Raw genomic sequence first — 15,912 nt, 5'->3', positions numbered from 1 at the left:
GATCAGGTGTTTATAGGAGAGACTGTCAGTCTCAGATGTGTCACACAGGGAGAAGGTGTCTATAAGAATCACATGTTCAGTGGAGTCAGTCACTCTGAAGTGTGAGATTAACACTCAGGATGGATGGACATATCAGTGGTATAAACAGAATAAACAGAGTAGATGGACTGCAGTGTCTCAGTCTGAGTATCACACTGTAAACAGAGAAACTCTCACCATCAGAGGAGATGCTGTAACAATACAAGCTCGAGCACACGTTTAAAATTGTTTGGCCTCTTCAGGACCACCTGAAAATGTTGATTTGCCTTTATATATAAATGGTATACATTTCATTAAACTACTACTTCATAACTCTTTTTCATCTCTAAAAAGATGCGAGCACACGCATAATTAATTTGTGTACCTACACAGTTATTAATGAGAGCGCAGTGAGACTGCTGATACAGGATCAGTCCTGCTAGAGAACTCAATCAGAACACTAACTGCCTCCCTAAAGTGTTGATCTTCAGTCAGACACTGAATATATATTCACTACTATTGTGAGATGCTGCAGTGGATTACTGTAATAAGCTGTTTAAACACAGATCACTGCTTATTTCTTCCGAAAGACACAGAAAAGGTCAGAACTAACCAGTGAAAGTACCAGCAACTCCCACTTTGAGTCAGTCTCTTCATCAGTTACAGCAGCTGCTTCTGTACAAGTGAGTTTATCGCCACAGCCTGTGTTCGTCTTTACAGCAGCAACGACCACCACAACACCACGATGACTGATCACAATCAAACAGGGCAGAATGTTAAATTAATCTGCATTTGCTCAGATTGTCAAATTTGAGTTCCTGTCAGTGCCGTCACCGAATTATCGCCAATCAAATCGTTATAGCCTCCAACAAGCTCAGCCCTCCCTCAGCCAGCCATCACTGCTTAGTAACCGTTGCTATCTGCCTTTGCTTCAGGCCATTATCAGTGTTTGAATTTGTAGCTCTAGCTATGGTTAAAGACCTGGAGTTCAGAGTAAATGTAAGATCCCGTCCCCGGTAGAGGAGAGTATGTCAATCTCTACACATCCAAAGATAAAATACTAATTTTCATAACGTCGTCATTGTCAGTTCTTTGTGAATTTGGTAGTTAAGTTGGTCTTTACTTAGCTACAAAGCTAAAGAACCAAAATCCCAAAGCAAACATCTAACTTATCCTAAACTGCTTATACAGCCAAGTTATACTTCGATGACTTAAAGTCACAATCATGTGGTGTTCACTGGGCAGAAGCTGTGCCTGTGGTGAGCGGATTTATAGTGAAGGTGCTGTTGGTCAGTGAAGTGTTGGCTGTGTTTGTGTGAATCCTGTCTTCTGTTTGGTTGCTGTTGTTTACCACTGTAAGGTAGAAGTGGTGGATTAGGGAGGTGATGTCTGCTCTGCTGTTAGCAATAGACTAAGGCCTGATGTGACTCAGCAGGATGCAGCGCATTTGGAAACTGTATCTACCAAGTTGACCTACATAAGGGTTCTTTAGTTAAGAAAATGGTACTGTGCAGAACCATGAACACTCCAAGAACCCTTTTTCAAAAGGGTTCTATATAAGAGCAAAAGGGGTTCTTTAGCTTGTAACAATAGAAGAATTTTTTGGTGCTATATAGAACCTTTTTTAAAAGGTTCTGTACACTGTTAGAAATAAAGGCACCATGCAGGTACATGATTCGTTCATCAAGGGACAAATAATGTAAGTGTATCCTCAAAGGTGCAACAGCGGCTTGAAGGTTCAACTGTGTACCTTAAATAAGTTTTTCCTAGTGGAAAAGTAGATATTTGTACCTTTTTATAAACTAATGTTTTAAAACAGAACACTGAAATAAAAAGCCTGCAGGCGAGGCGGGGAGTGTGGAGTCAGTACAACTTAGAAAATATCATTTCAGTGGATTATGGTTCAGTTATGTTCCCTGACTAAGCTACTGAGATGTACCCCTGAGGGTACCACCACAGTGAGAAAAAGGGTACTGCCCCAGTGACAGTGTCGTACCACTGAGAGAGTATAGAACTATTTATTTCTGCCTGCATCTCTAGTGTGACTGTAACCTGTTCATGAGTTCTTATTTTTAGAAGAAGTTCTGAAAAGGGCACACATTTCTTAGCTGAGCCAGACAATGCCTCTTTTAAATGCAGGGTGGCAATCAGAACGTCATCCCATCACCCCCTGTTTCAATAACTGCTCGTCAGCATTTTCACCTGCAAGACCTTCACGCTCTACAACATCTTGCAAAAGGGAATGAAGTCTGCGGAGACAGTCAGAGGCCTTCTCTCCCTGGTTTTGATGTGTCTCCAAAAACTGAATATACAGCTCCTCCCCTCCTGTAACACTCCCACAGACATTCTCCAACTCTTGAAGAGGCTTTAGGAGCTGCATTTTCACCAATGCACAATGCTACACTCAGTGCAGGGGAGAGCAGACTGTCAAGTATTATTTGGCGTTTGTGACTTTCAGAAAGGCTGGCATCACTCAGGACTTGTCTAGAATGTAAACGCCATATGTTAAAGGTTACCTCATTAGGGGGTTTGGGCAAGGTGCCAGAGAATACCCTTAATTTCCAAGGAGTACGAGTTTGCACTTCTGGTCCATGTTTGACAACATGCTCTACTATCACACGCTGGACATCTGTAGGAACAGGGAATGCTGTGGTGGTGCTTGTGGTGTGCACTTGGGCAATACTTGAATCCATCTCTGTAGTGTCCACAGCCCCAAAGGTTACTGAAGTAGGTGATTCTGAACGTTTACAGGCCGGAGTAGAGGTAACTGGGTTTTGTTGACTGCTCTCTCTAAGCTGACCCAAAGCATGGCGATTTAACGCTACTGGACTGACATTGTAGAGTTTAGCCAACTCATCTAATTGGTCTTTAAAGTTAATAGTCATGTCATCAATTACTCGCACTATAGCTTTAGCGCTAGTGACATCAGGTGGGGGTTCTTCTGAAATAGTAGTTGGGCTATACTCATCTAGCTGAACTACCTGCCAACAGGGACCCTTCCCATAGTGAGGCTGCTCTTCATCCAAAAGAAGTGGAGTAATAATCTCCTCAAACTGGCATAAAACACTGTCTGCCAGTGTCCCATCAAGACGCTGTGTGTTTATTACACTGTCAAGAGTATCAAATGCTCTTTGTACCTCGGCTAAGGTAACTTCCTGACCTACTCTTTTCAAGATGACAGTCAGGGTCAAAATCATATTTTGCACACAAATCCATGGCTGTGCAACATGTGCCCTGTAAGACCCTTATACTTTCACAGAACGTTCTGCCAAATTTGTCTTTTTATTCTAGCAGTTTAAAATACGCTCCTGGCCCTGTGGGGGCGCTATGTTTTTCCTCCTATGTAACCCAGTAAAGAAACAAGTAGAGATTTTAAAGAAGGAAATTTCATTTACTGGTTCTGATAGCTGTATACCATCATATGTTCAGAAATATATATTCTCTTGAACAGGAATGTACTTGTCTGCTTCTACGACAAAGAAATCCTCTATACACCTCATTTCAGTAAAAGACAACAAAATAAATAAATAAATAAATAAAATAAGAGAACAAGTTCATAGTGATTTGTGATACACTACAATTGTTCTCTGAAACAGGTGCATTAGTGAACTTCAGATCACTTCCCTGAAATAATCCAGAAAGAAACTTCAACCGCAATGTTTTCAGTCCTTAGTGTGTGTGTGTGTGTGGGGGGGGGGGGGGGGGGGGGGGGGGGGGGGGGGGGGGGGGGGTGGGGGGGGAGGAATGTGCCCATTTAGTCCGAGTAAAAAGAATATCTCCAAAAATTTAGAGCGTAAAAAGTTCTTTAGCTTTGGGTACCCAAACCAAGAAATGAGCAAATCTCTGGCCCCACCTGCAGTCCAGCAAAAATAACCAAACTCAGCTTCTCTCACTCGGGCATGAGCAGTGATGAAGTCCAGCGCCTGAAATGGGCCTTCAGTTCCTCCAGCACCCCTTTCTCAGAGCAGCCACAGCCTATCGCAACAGAGAAGTCAAGCACACGATCCAAGCAAATGGAGGGCTTCAGTGCAGCTAGTAGCCATGTGGCCACTAGTAGATGCAGCCAGGGCTGGACTGGTAATCTGGCGTATCGGGCATTTTCCTGGTGGGTCGACAGTCCTCAGGGGCCGACAGTCCTCAAGGGCCGAAGCTGTTGGGTTTTTTTTCTTCCCTTTTTTTTTAAGAGACCGGCCCACAATTTAGAGTGGGCGGCCCATTGGCCCATCTTCAATATAGACAGTGGACCAATCAGGATATAGGACGAAAGCGGCCCCACCCCCTCTCTGCGTGGTCCGCTGTAACTCCCGCTACGTTCAGTGTTGAGCGCGTTAGGAGAGGCAGCGTGGAGAAGCAGAAGCGGCGGAAAGGAGGAGCGGAGAAGTAGTTTTTTAAGTTGCCATGATTAAAGAGATATTTGGTTTTCAGTGTTTTGGATATTGACATGGTAAGAATATTATTGGTGATTGTGATATGATGATGCTAAGACTGAATCCAGTGACTTTAACCAATAATGTTTTAATTAATTTAGTTTTTTTCCATGTCGCTCTTCTCTGTAACCCCACATACATAAATTACCAGTGGCGCAAAAAGGGGGTATGCAGCGTATACGGCGCATATGGGCGCTGCACTAGAGGGGCGCCAAAACGATGCCGGAAAATTATTTCTAGTCTGCATTTTCTGTAAGAGCTGTTTGTTCAAGTCTGATAATACACATCAAAAAACAGCACAGCACTAATCAGGCGCCCATCCACTCCGTCCCCTACCCTCCTGTCATCTGCTCCCAAACACAGGCGCTTGAGAACGCGCCCCATAGGGAACGGAAGAGGGAGAGAGAAAAAGATGTTGTAGGGATGAAGAAAAGCTTCTCAAAGTGGTTGAAAGACAGCAGGTTGGTCAGTTTATACGCTTTATTCACCTACGTCACCTTTGTCTACCAAAACGAGACTGTAGGGTACGAAAGTAGCGCTGGACCACTGGGTTCTAGTAAAGCTGCCTCACTGCTGCGTTCCCAAATGCACTTATTCAAAAATAAAGGAATCTAATAGAGGCCAAACCTTCCATAGTTTCCCCAAAGATCCCGCACTTCACCGTGAATAGATTCACACAATCAGAAGAGATCGCCTGTTCAGTTTAAGATGTATGTTACTGTGCTAGCTAAGGCTAGCCATATTAATATTACCCAGCCAGCCAGATGAATGATAGCAGTGAGGCAGCGAGCTAACGCTAAAGCTAAACTTGGTTCTCCAGCTACGACCTGATTAACCCTGAACTGGTTATTTTCTCGGTTTAACTTCAAAACGAGTGACATTAGTCAAGCCATAGCTCTTTATAGTAGCCTGTTTAGCTAGCTAACCTAGCTAGTCAACACTCTAGTTAATACCCTAACCGTGGCGGCCTGGTCTAAAGCTCAGCTCGCTGGTGGCACTAAATCATCTTAAACTCTTAGTTTCTAGCCACATTCAGACACATTCAGCCTGTAACTGTTTTAGTTGAGTTTTCCTTTACATTTTTATTTATTTGGTTCTTTTATTTATTTAATTTTCTGTTTTACCTTTTTATTTATTTTATTCCATACTTTTCACCTTTTACCTTTTTATTTCATTTATTTATTTTTATTTTTTCCTTTTATTTATTCTGTCTTCTGTTTTACTGTTTATTTTAGTTCCATAATTTACTTTTTTATATAAACTTGGTGTTTTAACCCTCTTTCTTTGTGCTTATATTTTATTCTAATTATTAATCTCTATTTTATTGCGTTACATTTTAGCCTGTCCACTTATCAGTTTATTCTGAATTATTTTATTTCTTCTTAATTAAATCCTCATTTCTTGTTTTTTGCTCTTACCATTTCCTTATTTTAGCTTGCCTGCTTAAATATTTGATTTTAATTTAAATTTTTTTCAGTCACTTTAAGTTAAGGGGCGGGGTTTTGGGGGGGGCACCGATAATATGTTTGCATCCACCTCAGAAAGTATGTAGTTGCACCCCTGTAAAGTACAAGTCGGCTGTGCTCTGCTAATTATGAGGGCCGGTCTAAACCAAAAATGCCAGGGCCGATTTTTTGTCCCAGTCCCGCCCCGTGTGGCTACTAGTAGATGCAGCTGCTTCTGAGCTGAGCGACCAGCTTCTACCGCGCTGAGTCGGATTCTGAGCTACTAGCCTTTACCTGCCGTCATCAGGTGGAAGGCAGGATACGCCCTGGACAGGTCGCAGGTCCATCACAGAAACCAAAAACAGCCAAATGTTTTTCTACAATCTCAAAAACCTAAAAACTCAGAACAGGATAATAAAATATTAGCTAACACTTAGCATGCTATGCTATCTTTGGCCAGCAGGGGAGCCACGTTTTTTCCTCTTTCTCTTTTGAGGACTAAGTGAAAGAAATCACTGTGAGCTACAACTGTGGCTACAATCAGCACTATAGACCAGCTTTGATCAGCAGGGCGTGGCTGTTTTTCCCCTCACCTTTCAGAGACCTGGTGAAAACTATTTCCCTTGATTCCTGATGGGTAAGGGAAAAAACAGCTGCTGCTGCTGGTTAAACGTGTTAGCCAGTTCTTTATCATACCTTACCTGTCTAGTGCACCTCAGAAGTAGAAAAAACTGTGGATGAAACTTCAGCAACTCTCTTTTTTGTCGTCTTCCCCTTCAGGGCTGTCTGTATTTTTATATGTAAGGTGTGTTTAGTGGCTTCTGTCAGAGGTTTGGACATTTTTCTGTTCTTAAAGCTTTCTGTGTGTTACTTTAGCATGGGGTTTCAATCTTTAACTGAACTCTGGGAAAAGTGGATTTGTGACAACAAACTGATTTGTTTGGTAGATAAATTGAGTGTTTAGGGTGGGAGTTTAGTCTGAACTGTGTGCTTCATCTCCAACTGCAGAAAAACCTAAACCTGAACTCACATCAAGCCATAAAGGAGCTGCACTGATAGGAAATCCAGTGGTTCTGTACTGTAAGCTGGATCAGTCCGCTGGATGGAGGTTTTACTGGTCCAAACACACACAGAGCCCTGAGAATGAGACCAAGACTGAAACACACTCCTACACCATCAGCTCAGTCAGTGTCTCTGATGGAGGACAGTACTGGTGCAGAGCTGGGAGAGGAACCCCAGTCTACTACACTCACTACAGTGATGCTCTCTGGATAAACGTCACTGGTGAGTAGAAAACTTTCTGCTACTGATCTGGTGCTAAACATGGACTATAACCTGGATGCAGACAGCAGAGGTTTAATATACAGAGCTTCATGATCAGTTCACCTTTAACATTTAAAAGTTTTATTAAGGCTGTGTGGGAACTTCAGATCAAGCCTGCTGTGTGAACAGGAATGTATAAAGTGTCACATGGCTAGTTTTGGTTTGACTGACTCGCTGCCTAAAAGGAGAATTATACTATATATTTTTATATTATTCTGATTCTGGCGTAATTTAGTCATTCAGATGTGAACAGAGTCAGAATGTTTTGATGTGGAATGATGCATTAGAGAAAAACTTCATCACTTATTATGTCTTTACAGTGGTGGTGACGGGAACCAGCGGTCAGTTACAACAGTTTAATGTTCTGTCCTAAACCACCAGTGAAGCTACACATGTTTTAATGTAATGTTGACAGTGATATAGTGGTAAATATGAAATATGAACAGCCTGCATGTACAATCACAATCAAAATGATTATTATTATTCAGCCCCTTTACAAATTAGTTTTGTTAGAAAAAAATACGTTTCAGCTGTTTGCAAAAAAACAAACAAGAACAATTTAAATAACTAGATAATTAGATAAGTTAGATAATTGAAAAAAAATAGTCTAGAAAGATAAACCGTATCTTTTTATTTTGGCTCATCTCTGAAACTCTGTTACCCGTGTGTTGTGAGGTTTACACCTGCCTTACCTTCTTTATTTAATACTGTCCCAAAGTTTACAAGAAATCTTTGTTTTAAAAAAAGTATTTGGTGCATTTTACACAACGGTTTGCCTTACGTCCTCCAGCCATCGCGTAGGTTTGTTTGGAGAAGTTTGGAAATGGTTAAATAAAAACACAATCAGACATAAAATGACTTCTTATTGTATTAACATTATTGGTTCTTGTTATGAGGCTTTTCTGAGTAAATAAATGCTTACTGCCCAATTAAATAGCATTTCAAATATATTTTATAATTCAGGGGCCTAAGGTTTGCACAGTTCTGTACATCAGTAAAGAGAGAGAGAGGGGGGGGGTACATCCATCCATACATCCATCCATCCATCCATCCATCCATTTCCTAAGCCGCTTCTCCGTCAGGGTCTTGGGGGGGTGCTGTGGGGGAGGGGTACAGTCAAATGCAATTTATGCTTTGATGGTGAAAGTTAACAATAAGTTAACATCCTCTACAGAGAACAAAGTTCTGCACATTTAAAGCACAAAAAACATGGCTTGTGCCAAAGAAAAAAGGCAAATTTTATATTTTGTTTTTTAATTTTATTTCCTCTAACAGTTTAAATTCAGCAGATAAATAGAATCGGTGCACTAAGATTTCTGGACATATGCCATATTTATGTGTTCTCTGTAGAGGATGTGTTCACTTATTTTCACTTAGACAATCAACCAAACAAAGTATCATAACTGAGGTTATTAATGCCATTATGCTCCACCCACTGGAGTCACTGTGCATTATGTGTGAGGCTGAAACACTGCAGGAATGAAATGATCAGACTGTGCTGTAGGGATGAGAAGATCCCTGTAAAGAACTGAACTGAAAGACTGAAAATTTGTTAGCCTGTTAGTTTGTTGTGTCTCTCTAGCCCTTTAAGTTCCATTAGGACTCATTTACATGGAAACTGTGAGGATAATTTGCTGTTTAATGGACTCATAAGGCTGAATGAATCATTTACCGTGTGTTAAACATGTTAGTTAGATGAATGAACCAATAGAAATTGTCCAAAATTACCTTGTAATAAAGTTATGACTTGTTACATTAAAGTACACAGAAATATCAGATTTGGTTACTGCAGAGACATTTGATGCATTTGTGCTAGTAATTTATTTATTTATGTATTTTTGGCCGTTTGTTTTGTTTATATATTGATGCTAAAGTCTGTATTTTACAGGTACGACCCGTTCAGACTCTCTGACAGTCAGTCCCAGTAGAGCTCAACACTTTAGTGCTGACTCTCTCTCACTGAGCTGTGAGGGACAGAGTGACTCTACTGGATGGAGAGTGAGACGATACACACACAGTGAGAAGGTGTCAGATTGTTCATCAGGCCTGGGATCAGTTACAGGATCTACATGCAGTATCAGCTCCCTCAGCACATCCCACACTGGAGTGTACTGGTGTGAGTCTGAATCTGGAGAGAGCAGCAATCCTGTCAGCATCACAGTGACCAGTGAGTCTGTATCATTTCATCAGCATCACTTTTGTTCAAACCTCAATGTTGTGTCACATGTGGTCATATTGTCAAAGAAAACCGAGAGTTAATGGAGTATTATAAATATTCAATAGGCTTAAAAGTCAAATAGTAAAAAAAGATTTTCAATATGCAAACAAGCATTTCTTCATCATTATTCATGTTTTATAAGAACCATGAGAGATCTGAACTCTGTTCTCCACTAGAGGGCAGTGAAGAGCCAGCATCTTTTGTTTTGGTCAGAGTTTGTTATCTTTTTAGTCCAATGAAGGAAGCAGAGAAAGACCACTAAAGCTGGTTAAAGACTACAGCACACTCTACCAGAAGCTCGGCACCGCCTGGGGAGCAGATGTAGCAAAGCGCAGCTCATATAGATTTGTTAGAGTAAAACTTTCAACATCGTTTAGGTTTGGAATCAGTTAAATAAAGTTTCACACACTTGCTGTTTTCCAGCTAAAAGGTTCAACAAATCAACACATTTGTCTGTTTATCTTAAAGACTTTACAGCCACATCTTTCCCACTGTAAAGTTCAAGCCACTTACTGTGGATTTGTGGTCTGGGTTTAATATGGTACGGTAATAGAAAGATGCTGAGTGGTGTCACTGTCTGTGGTTACTGTCTCCTGGCGTGTCCAGCGTACGGCAGCCTTGGGGGGATTACACTGGACACATTTTCAGATTGAGGTAAAACCATTGTGCACGCTGTTTTGATGCTCTGCTGTCTGTGTTAAGTATGGCTGTCTTTTGTACAGAGCACTCCAGGTGCTAAACTCAAAGCAGCCAGCTAGTCTATGTCACAGGTGTATTTTCTGTGCTGACCAGTCAGATCAAAAGGAAGGTGGGCCTTCAATAATGACTGTAGTCACTGAGTACCCAGAACTGTATGATCAAACTTAGTGTGACCATAAATAAACAGATAACCATATAGTTTAGTTTATTTCTGGTAGCACCACACTTGCTAGTTAATGAAAATCACAGAACTTTCTGCCTCTACATATCGAAACAATATTTAGCACAACTTACTGACAGTTATGATGCTGCTGTCGCTTAGTAACAGGCAGACGCACCCAGAACACCAAATCTGATTGAAGTGCCCGACCCCGGACTATACACAATGTTTTATCAGCTGCCATTGTAATCGGCCCTTTAATCAGCCTGTGGGATCTCGCTTCACTGATTTTCTGGATTTTCTTTCTCCTCCTGCCAACGTGCTGCTAGTGTAGAAAGTTCTACCACCCAGGATCAACAAATGATTGAGTATCCACTGTTTTCCAATTCAGGAAGGGTTTAATATGGATACGCACACTAGGAGACTAAATAGAGGACTAAAATGATCAAAGAACTGTCAGAACATTTTCCAAAACCACAGGCGTTGATCTCACACATCATCAGGACATTCATGCATTCCCAGGCTGAGCGAGGGCTCAGTCTCTCATCTTGGATGCGTCTCTCCCAGCTGATGTTATTTTCTTCTAACTTCCCTCTGGCAAGAACTTTCAAAGCAGCACAGTGTGCATCACCCGTCAGCTAACACTGATTGGCCCTGTACTCCCTATTTATATTTATATTGAATATATTGCATCTTGCACCTTTTCCTACAGCACAGGGACATTTTGTATCACGGTTTATCTAGAAAATTCTATAAGATGTATCTCAGAAATATAACTGTTCTGGGAAAGTGTGTATATATTGCAGCTTTACACTGTAGTGTTCAATAGTTTACTGTTTGTATTTCCCATCTTTTGATCTCTTACATTGATCTCCTGTATTTCTCTACATAGTATTACACTTAACTACACAGTGTAATGTCAGTGCAACTACTGCCCTCTATCTCATTCTTCTCTGACAGTCATCTGGATGTTTGGTGACACTTTTTTATTTATTGTTACTTGTTGTCTGGCGTATTTGTCTAGTATGTGCAATACCCTTCTTGTGTGTGCAGTATCTCCTTCCCCTGTTGCCCCCTGTGCACTTCTATTTACACTTATCCTTCAATACGTAGAAGCCTGCTGCTCTAGTGAATGAATTTAATTGGATTTTTGAATGCCCTCTATTCTAAATACATATGAATATAAACCAAACTTGAATATTGAATGAGGCCATTGATGAGTTGGACATTGTTTTCACACAAATGAAATACATTACATCAGCCTAAGTACTTATACATATTAAATATATTGATGTAATGTATTATAATAATGTGGATGTTCACATTTGAATCAAGTAAATTTAAAGCAACCTTTAAGCAACTTTTTTCAGTTTAAAGGCCATCCAGATGGAAGTAAAATGACAGAGTAGTACCAGTAGAAGAGGAAGTTACTCCAGGACTAAACTCCTGAAAACCTTTTTCTACTGAAGATTTTACTGTGTGAAAATACATAAAGAATTTGTATCAATCCCACATTTACATCTTTAGATCTGTCAGTACAGAGATCTCTGAGTTATAGTTCCTGTATTCTCTACAGATTCTTTCTTCAGTGTTGTTCTTACTCTGTCCTGCAGATGGTTCTGTGATTCTGGACAGTCCTGTTCATCCTGTGACTGAGGGAGATCCTCTGACTCTGCGCTGTTTATATCGTGACCCAAAGCCCTCAAACCTCACAGCTGAGTTCTATAAAGATGGATCACTCCTCCAGACTCAGACTACAGGAGAGATGACCATCCGTACCGTCTCAAAGTCAGATGAAGGTCTCTACCACTGTAAACACCCAGAGAAAGGAGAGTCTCCACAGAGCTGGATCTCAGTCACAGGTTTGCTGATTTTAACAGAAAGCATTTAAATTATTTATTTGTTTTTATTTTGTATTTTATTATTTTATAATATCATCCGTCCAACGCTTACAACACTGCAGTTATTTCATTGTGTTTCAGGAGCTTCGTTCTCCGTGTTCAGTCTGCTCAGTAGTTTAATGGCAGTGTCTCCGTATCTGCTGGTGACCATTGTGCTGGGGGTCAAATGCTACAGAGCTCAAGGTGAGAACTCACAGTCTTCCTGTGGGTCACTTATAACAAACACACTCAGATGGACCTTTCAATATTAGCTAATATTCCCTATTAATATATGAACTTGAGCTTTGACTCATTAGTAATGTCCATCACTGTGTATTTCACAGCTAGACCTGATGAGGAGAACAAGCAGTGACAGAAGCTGGAGCATGATGATGAGTGTCATGAGTTTTACATTAGAATTATTCAACTGTGTGTTTTAAACCTCTTTCTCTCTTATTCACAATAAATCAGGTTCATGCTTAATGAATAGTTTTGCACGTCTTCATTTGTTTGTCACTATTATTATTTTTATTTTTTCAATTCTGTCTTTATAAACAGTTGATACTGGCTTGCTTAAGCACAGAATATTTTATTGTTATAGTGTAATAAACATTGTACTTTCATCATAAATATGCAAGAGTAGTGTTGATGTAGTTTAATTTATCTCCTTTTAAAATATAATCACATTGGAACAGTTTGCATGTTTTATCTAAGCTAAGAGTTTATTAATTTATTAAGATGTATTTTTCTTTTATAATTGTTTTTGTAGTTGTTGTTGTGGTATTTTATCATCTGTAGTATCTTTTTTCAGTCATATCTCCTTTCGTTTGAAGGCTAGACATAACTGAAGTGTGATTCTGTACCGTTTGCTTTCGATTTTTAATAAATCTGAATAATAACAGCAGAATTATTGTTGTTCTTTCTATTCTATTGATGTATCTACTCCAAATGTATGAGGCCTGATATTAAATATGTTTAGTATCCTTATTTTGGTAGTAGCACCTACCACTCAGAACCTGTATGGGCATTTCATATGTTCTCGAATGGTGTTGCCTCTGTGGACTATTTCACTCCTAATTTGTTGTGAACGTTCAGTTGTTCTCTGTTCTGTAAGCGCTGATAATCTCTGCACAACTGAACTCCCAGACATCAACAGATTTTGATGACCAGCGTACTTTGATGTGAAAATGCACGTCTGTAGTTAAAGGTTGTAAGTTGCATGCAACATATTTTCTTTGTGACTTGACAGTTCAAGATCAAGGTAATTGCTAATGTGTTGCTAGGTGGTTGCTATGGTATTACAGGTGGTTGTTAAGCTGCTGCCACATGATTGCTATGGTGTTGCAAAGTGTTTGGTATCTGAGGTGGTAGCTAAAATGTTGACAAGTGGTTGCTTGGGTGTTGCTAGGAGGTTGCAATGTGCAATCACTATAAAGAAAACTACACACATTTAAATAGAAAACAATGCACAATAATACAGGATAACACTGATAGAGCAGATGCTACTATTACAGTTACTGAAATACTTTGCAAACAGCACAACTCTGAGCGAGTAAGGAAAATTAATAACTGATATCATAAATATGACACGTCTGGTAAACTGAAGGCATTAATTAATATCAAAACAGAAAGAGAAGCTGAAGATGACGGCTGCTGAAGCAGAAGCAAATGAGCAGCTCATGGATATTCATCTGGATGAGCCTGAGGACACCATGGAGAATCATCTGGATACATACAGGAACTGAGCTGATGATGTGATGATAATACAGCAGAAGAACTGCTGGTATTCAATTAATATAAGAGCAGGAATTCAACTTAATAAGAAAACCACTAAGCAGAGCATCCAACACGAATAAAAAACTTTAGAATCACGAGTGCTGAACCACTGGGAAAGTAAGATCAAAGAAATACACGTCACTGTCTGTAATTGTAGAAGTAGAAAATGAACCTATACAGTAAGTGGAGCTGATAAAATGGACAATGAGCATAGAAACAAGGGGTGGTCATAATGGTATGTCTGATCAGTGTATGCTGATGATGATGGACTCAGGACAACACACATTATGATGATGAAGAATTAATGATAAAAGACTCACATGATGATGATGATGATGATGATAGACTCATGATGAAGACAGACTCAGGACAACACACATGATAATGATGATGGTAATGATGATGATGATGGACATGGGACAACCCACATGATGATGATAGACAATACATACATTTCGTACCACAATGAGCTCACAAAGGTCCAAAGGAGAGAATAATCTCTATTTTTTGTGATGGAGAAAACTAAACTCTCAATACCAAAACCAAAGATAAGCTCCATTAAGATTTACAGATTATGCTCCTGTGTGCTGTGGAGCAGGTTAGTTAACTTTTGTTCTAAGTAGTCAACATTTGAAATTTCATTGTAAGACAAGCTTTGATTAGCTGATGTGTTTTTTGGCCTGAGGGCTTCATCGCAGTTGTTGCCCTCAAGAAAGCCACGACATGGGAAAATCAGGAGATGTGACACATTATCATGGAATAATGACTCAGCAGTTCTCCTTGTTTCATATAGAACAACTTTTGATTCCATTAGAAAACCATTTGCATTTAGAGTCGCCAACTGGGCACCTGTTAAACCATTAATTACATTCTACCATCAAAAAGTCAAAACACATTATAAAACCATTAGGAATCAACAGAACCACGTAATGGTTTCTATGGATTTTTTCAGCTGGGCTCATGGAAGTAAAGTGTGAAGGGTGATTCTGCAAATACGTGTCTGCAGTGAGATGCTGCAGGAGGTACAGTTAAAACTATTTGATAATGAAGAAGCAAAATCCATATTGCTGAAACATAGTTGTGATTACTGTTCTAGTAAATGTCACTGTATGACACAAGTGATGGCAACAAAAGTGTAACAGAGACATTTGTATGTGAGTTTGTGACTCACAGGGAAAGATCTGATAACAGTGGCCACAGAGCAGTGCTGAAGAAGAAGTTACACTCAAGAAATGACACTAGAAGGTACGTATGGTTCTCTATTGTATTGATATTCAGCTTTAATCAGCAATCGATGTGTAATGAACAGAACACACCTAAAACAAAGACACTCACTGTTTTATAATTCTGAGCTGTTGTCTGCAGTACTGTGTACAGCCAGGAGGGGCATTTCAGCACAGCAGGCTCAGGAGGACATGATAAATGTCAAAGCTAATTAGTGTTATCACTAATCATCACTAGACAAATCTCAGAATCGCTGTACTGCCCTACAGTAGAGCTGCTTACAGCACTTTTCTCCAAGAATCTCTTCATCATGATGTGTAAAAGTTCAGTTAGGACTAATCTGTGTAGGAGAACGATGATTTATCACTACTCAGTGTAGAGAATATAAGAAGCACTGCACTGCAAAATACCTTGAAAAAAAATCAGTGAACACTGGATAAATAGTTCTAACTGTATTCAGTATTGTATTCATTACATAAAAACATTCAGAATGCATTTACAATACATATTGATAAAGCATGTGAAAAAACTCTACTGCTGTCATTTATTTAGTTCAATCTGTTCTTCACTGTTACTGGTTGGCAGTTTTCTTTATGATATGATGTGTTAATATGTTTAATTAAAAATTTATACAAAATTATCACTAATCTCATCACCTACTTCATTCCATTGCTGCTCCCACAATTCCACTGTTGTCTCATGAACTAAACAATTTGACATATCCCAATAAAAGGCTTGCAAA

General features: G+C 39.7%; 1 protein-coding gene across 1 annotated transcript in view; it reads left to right on the top strand.

The window, feature by feature from the left end:
- The window catches only part of LOC108416742 (carcinoembryonic antigen-related cell adhesion molecule 5-like), a 42,462-nt gene extending 29,787 nt beyond the window's left edge, over positions 1 to 12,675 (top strand). Inside the window, exons 2-6 of the mRNA XM_037547469.1 lie at positions 6,899 to 7,174; positions 9,102 to 9,380; positions 11,904 to 12,152; positions 12,273 to 12,374; positions 12,515 to 12,675. Coding sequence (XP_037403366.1) covers positions 6,899 to 7,174; positions 9,102 to 9,380; positions 11,904 to 12,152; positions 12,273 to 12,374; positions 12,515 to 12,543 — 935 coding nt within the window. The 3' untranslated portion in view covers positions 12,544 to 12,675. The remainder of the gene's footprint in view (positions 1 to 6,898; positions 7,175 to 9,101; positions 9,381 to 11,903; positions 12,153 to 12,272; positions 12,375 to 12,514) is intronic.
- Positions 12,676 to 15,912: the final 3,237 nt, after the last annotated feature.

This window comes from Pygocentrus nattereri, chromosome 2 (assembly GCF_015220715.1).
Source record: "Pygocentrus nattereri isolate fPygNat1 chromosome 2, fPygNat1.pri, whole genome shotgun sequence".
In the NCBI taxonomy this organism is placed as follows: domain Eukaryota; kingdom Metazoa; phylum Chordata; class Actinopteri; order Characiformes; family Serrasalmidae; genus Pygocentrus; species Pygocentrus nattereri.
The sequence above is the reverse complement of the archived record's forward strand: the minus strand, read 5'-3'. Positions and strand labels throughout refer to the sequence as shown.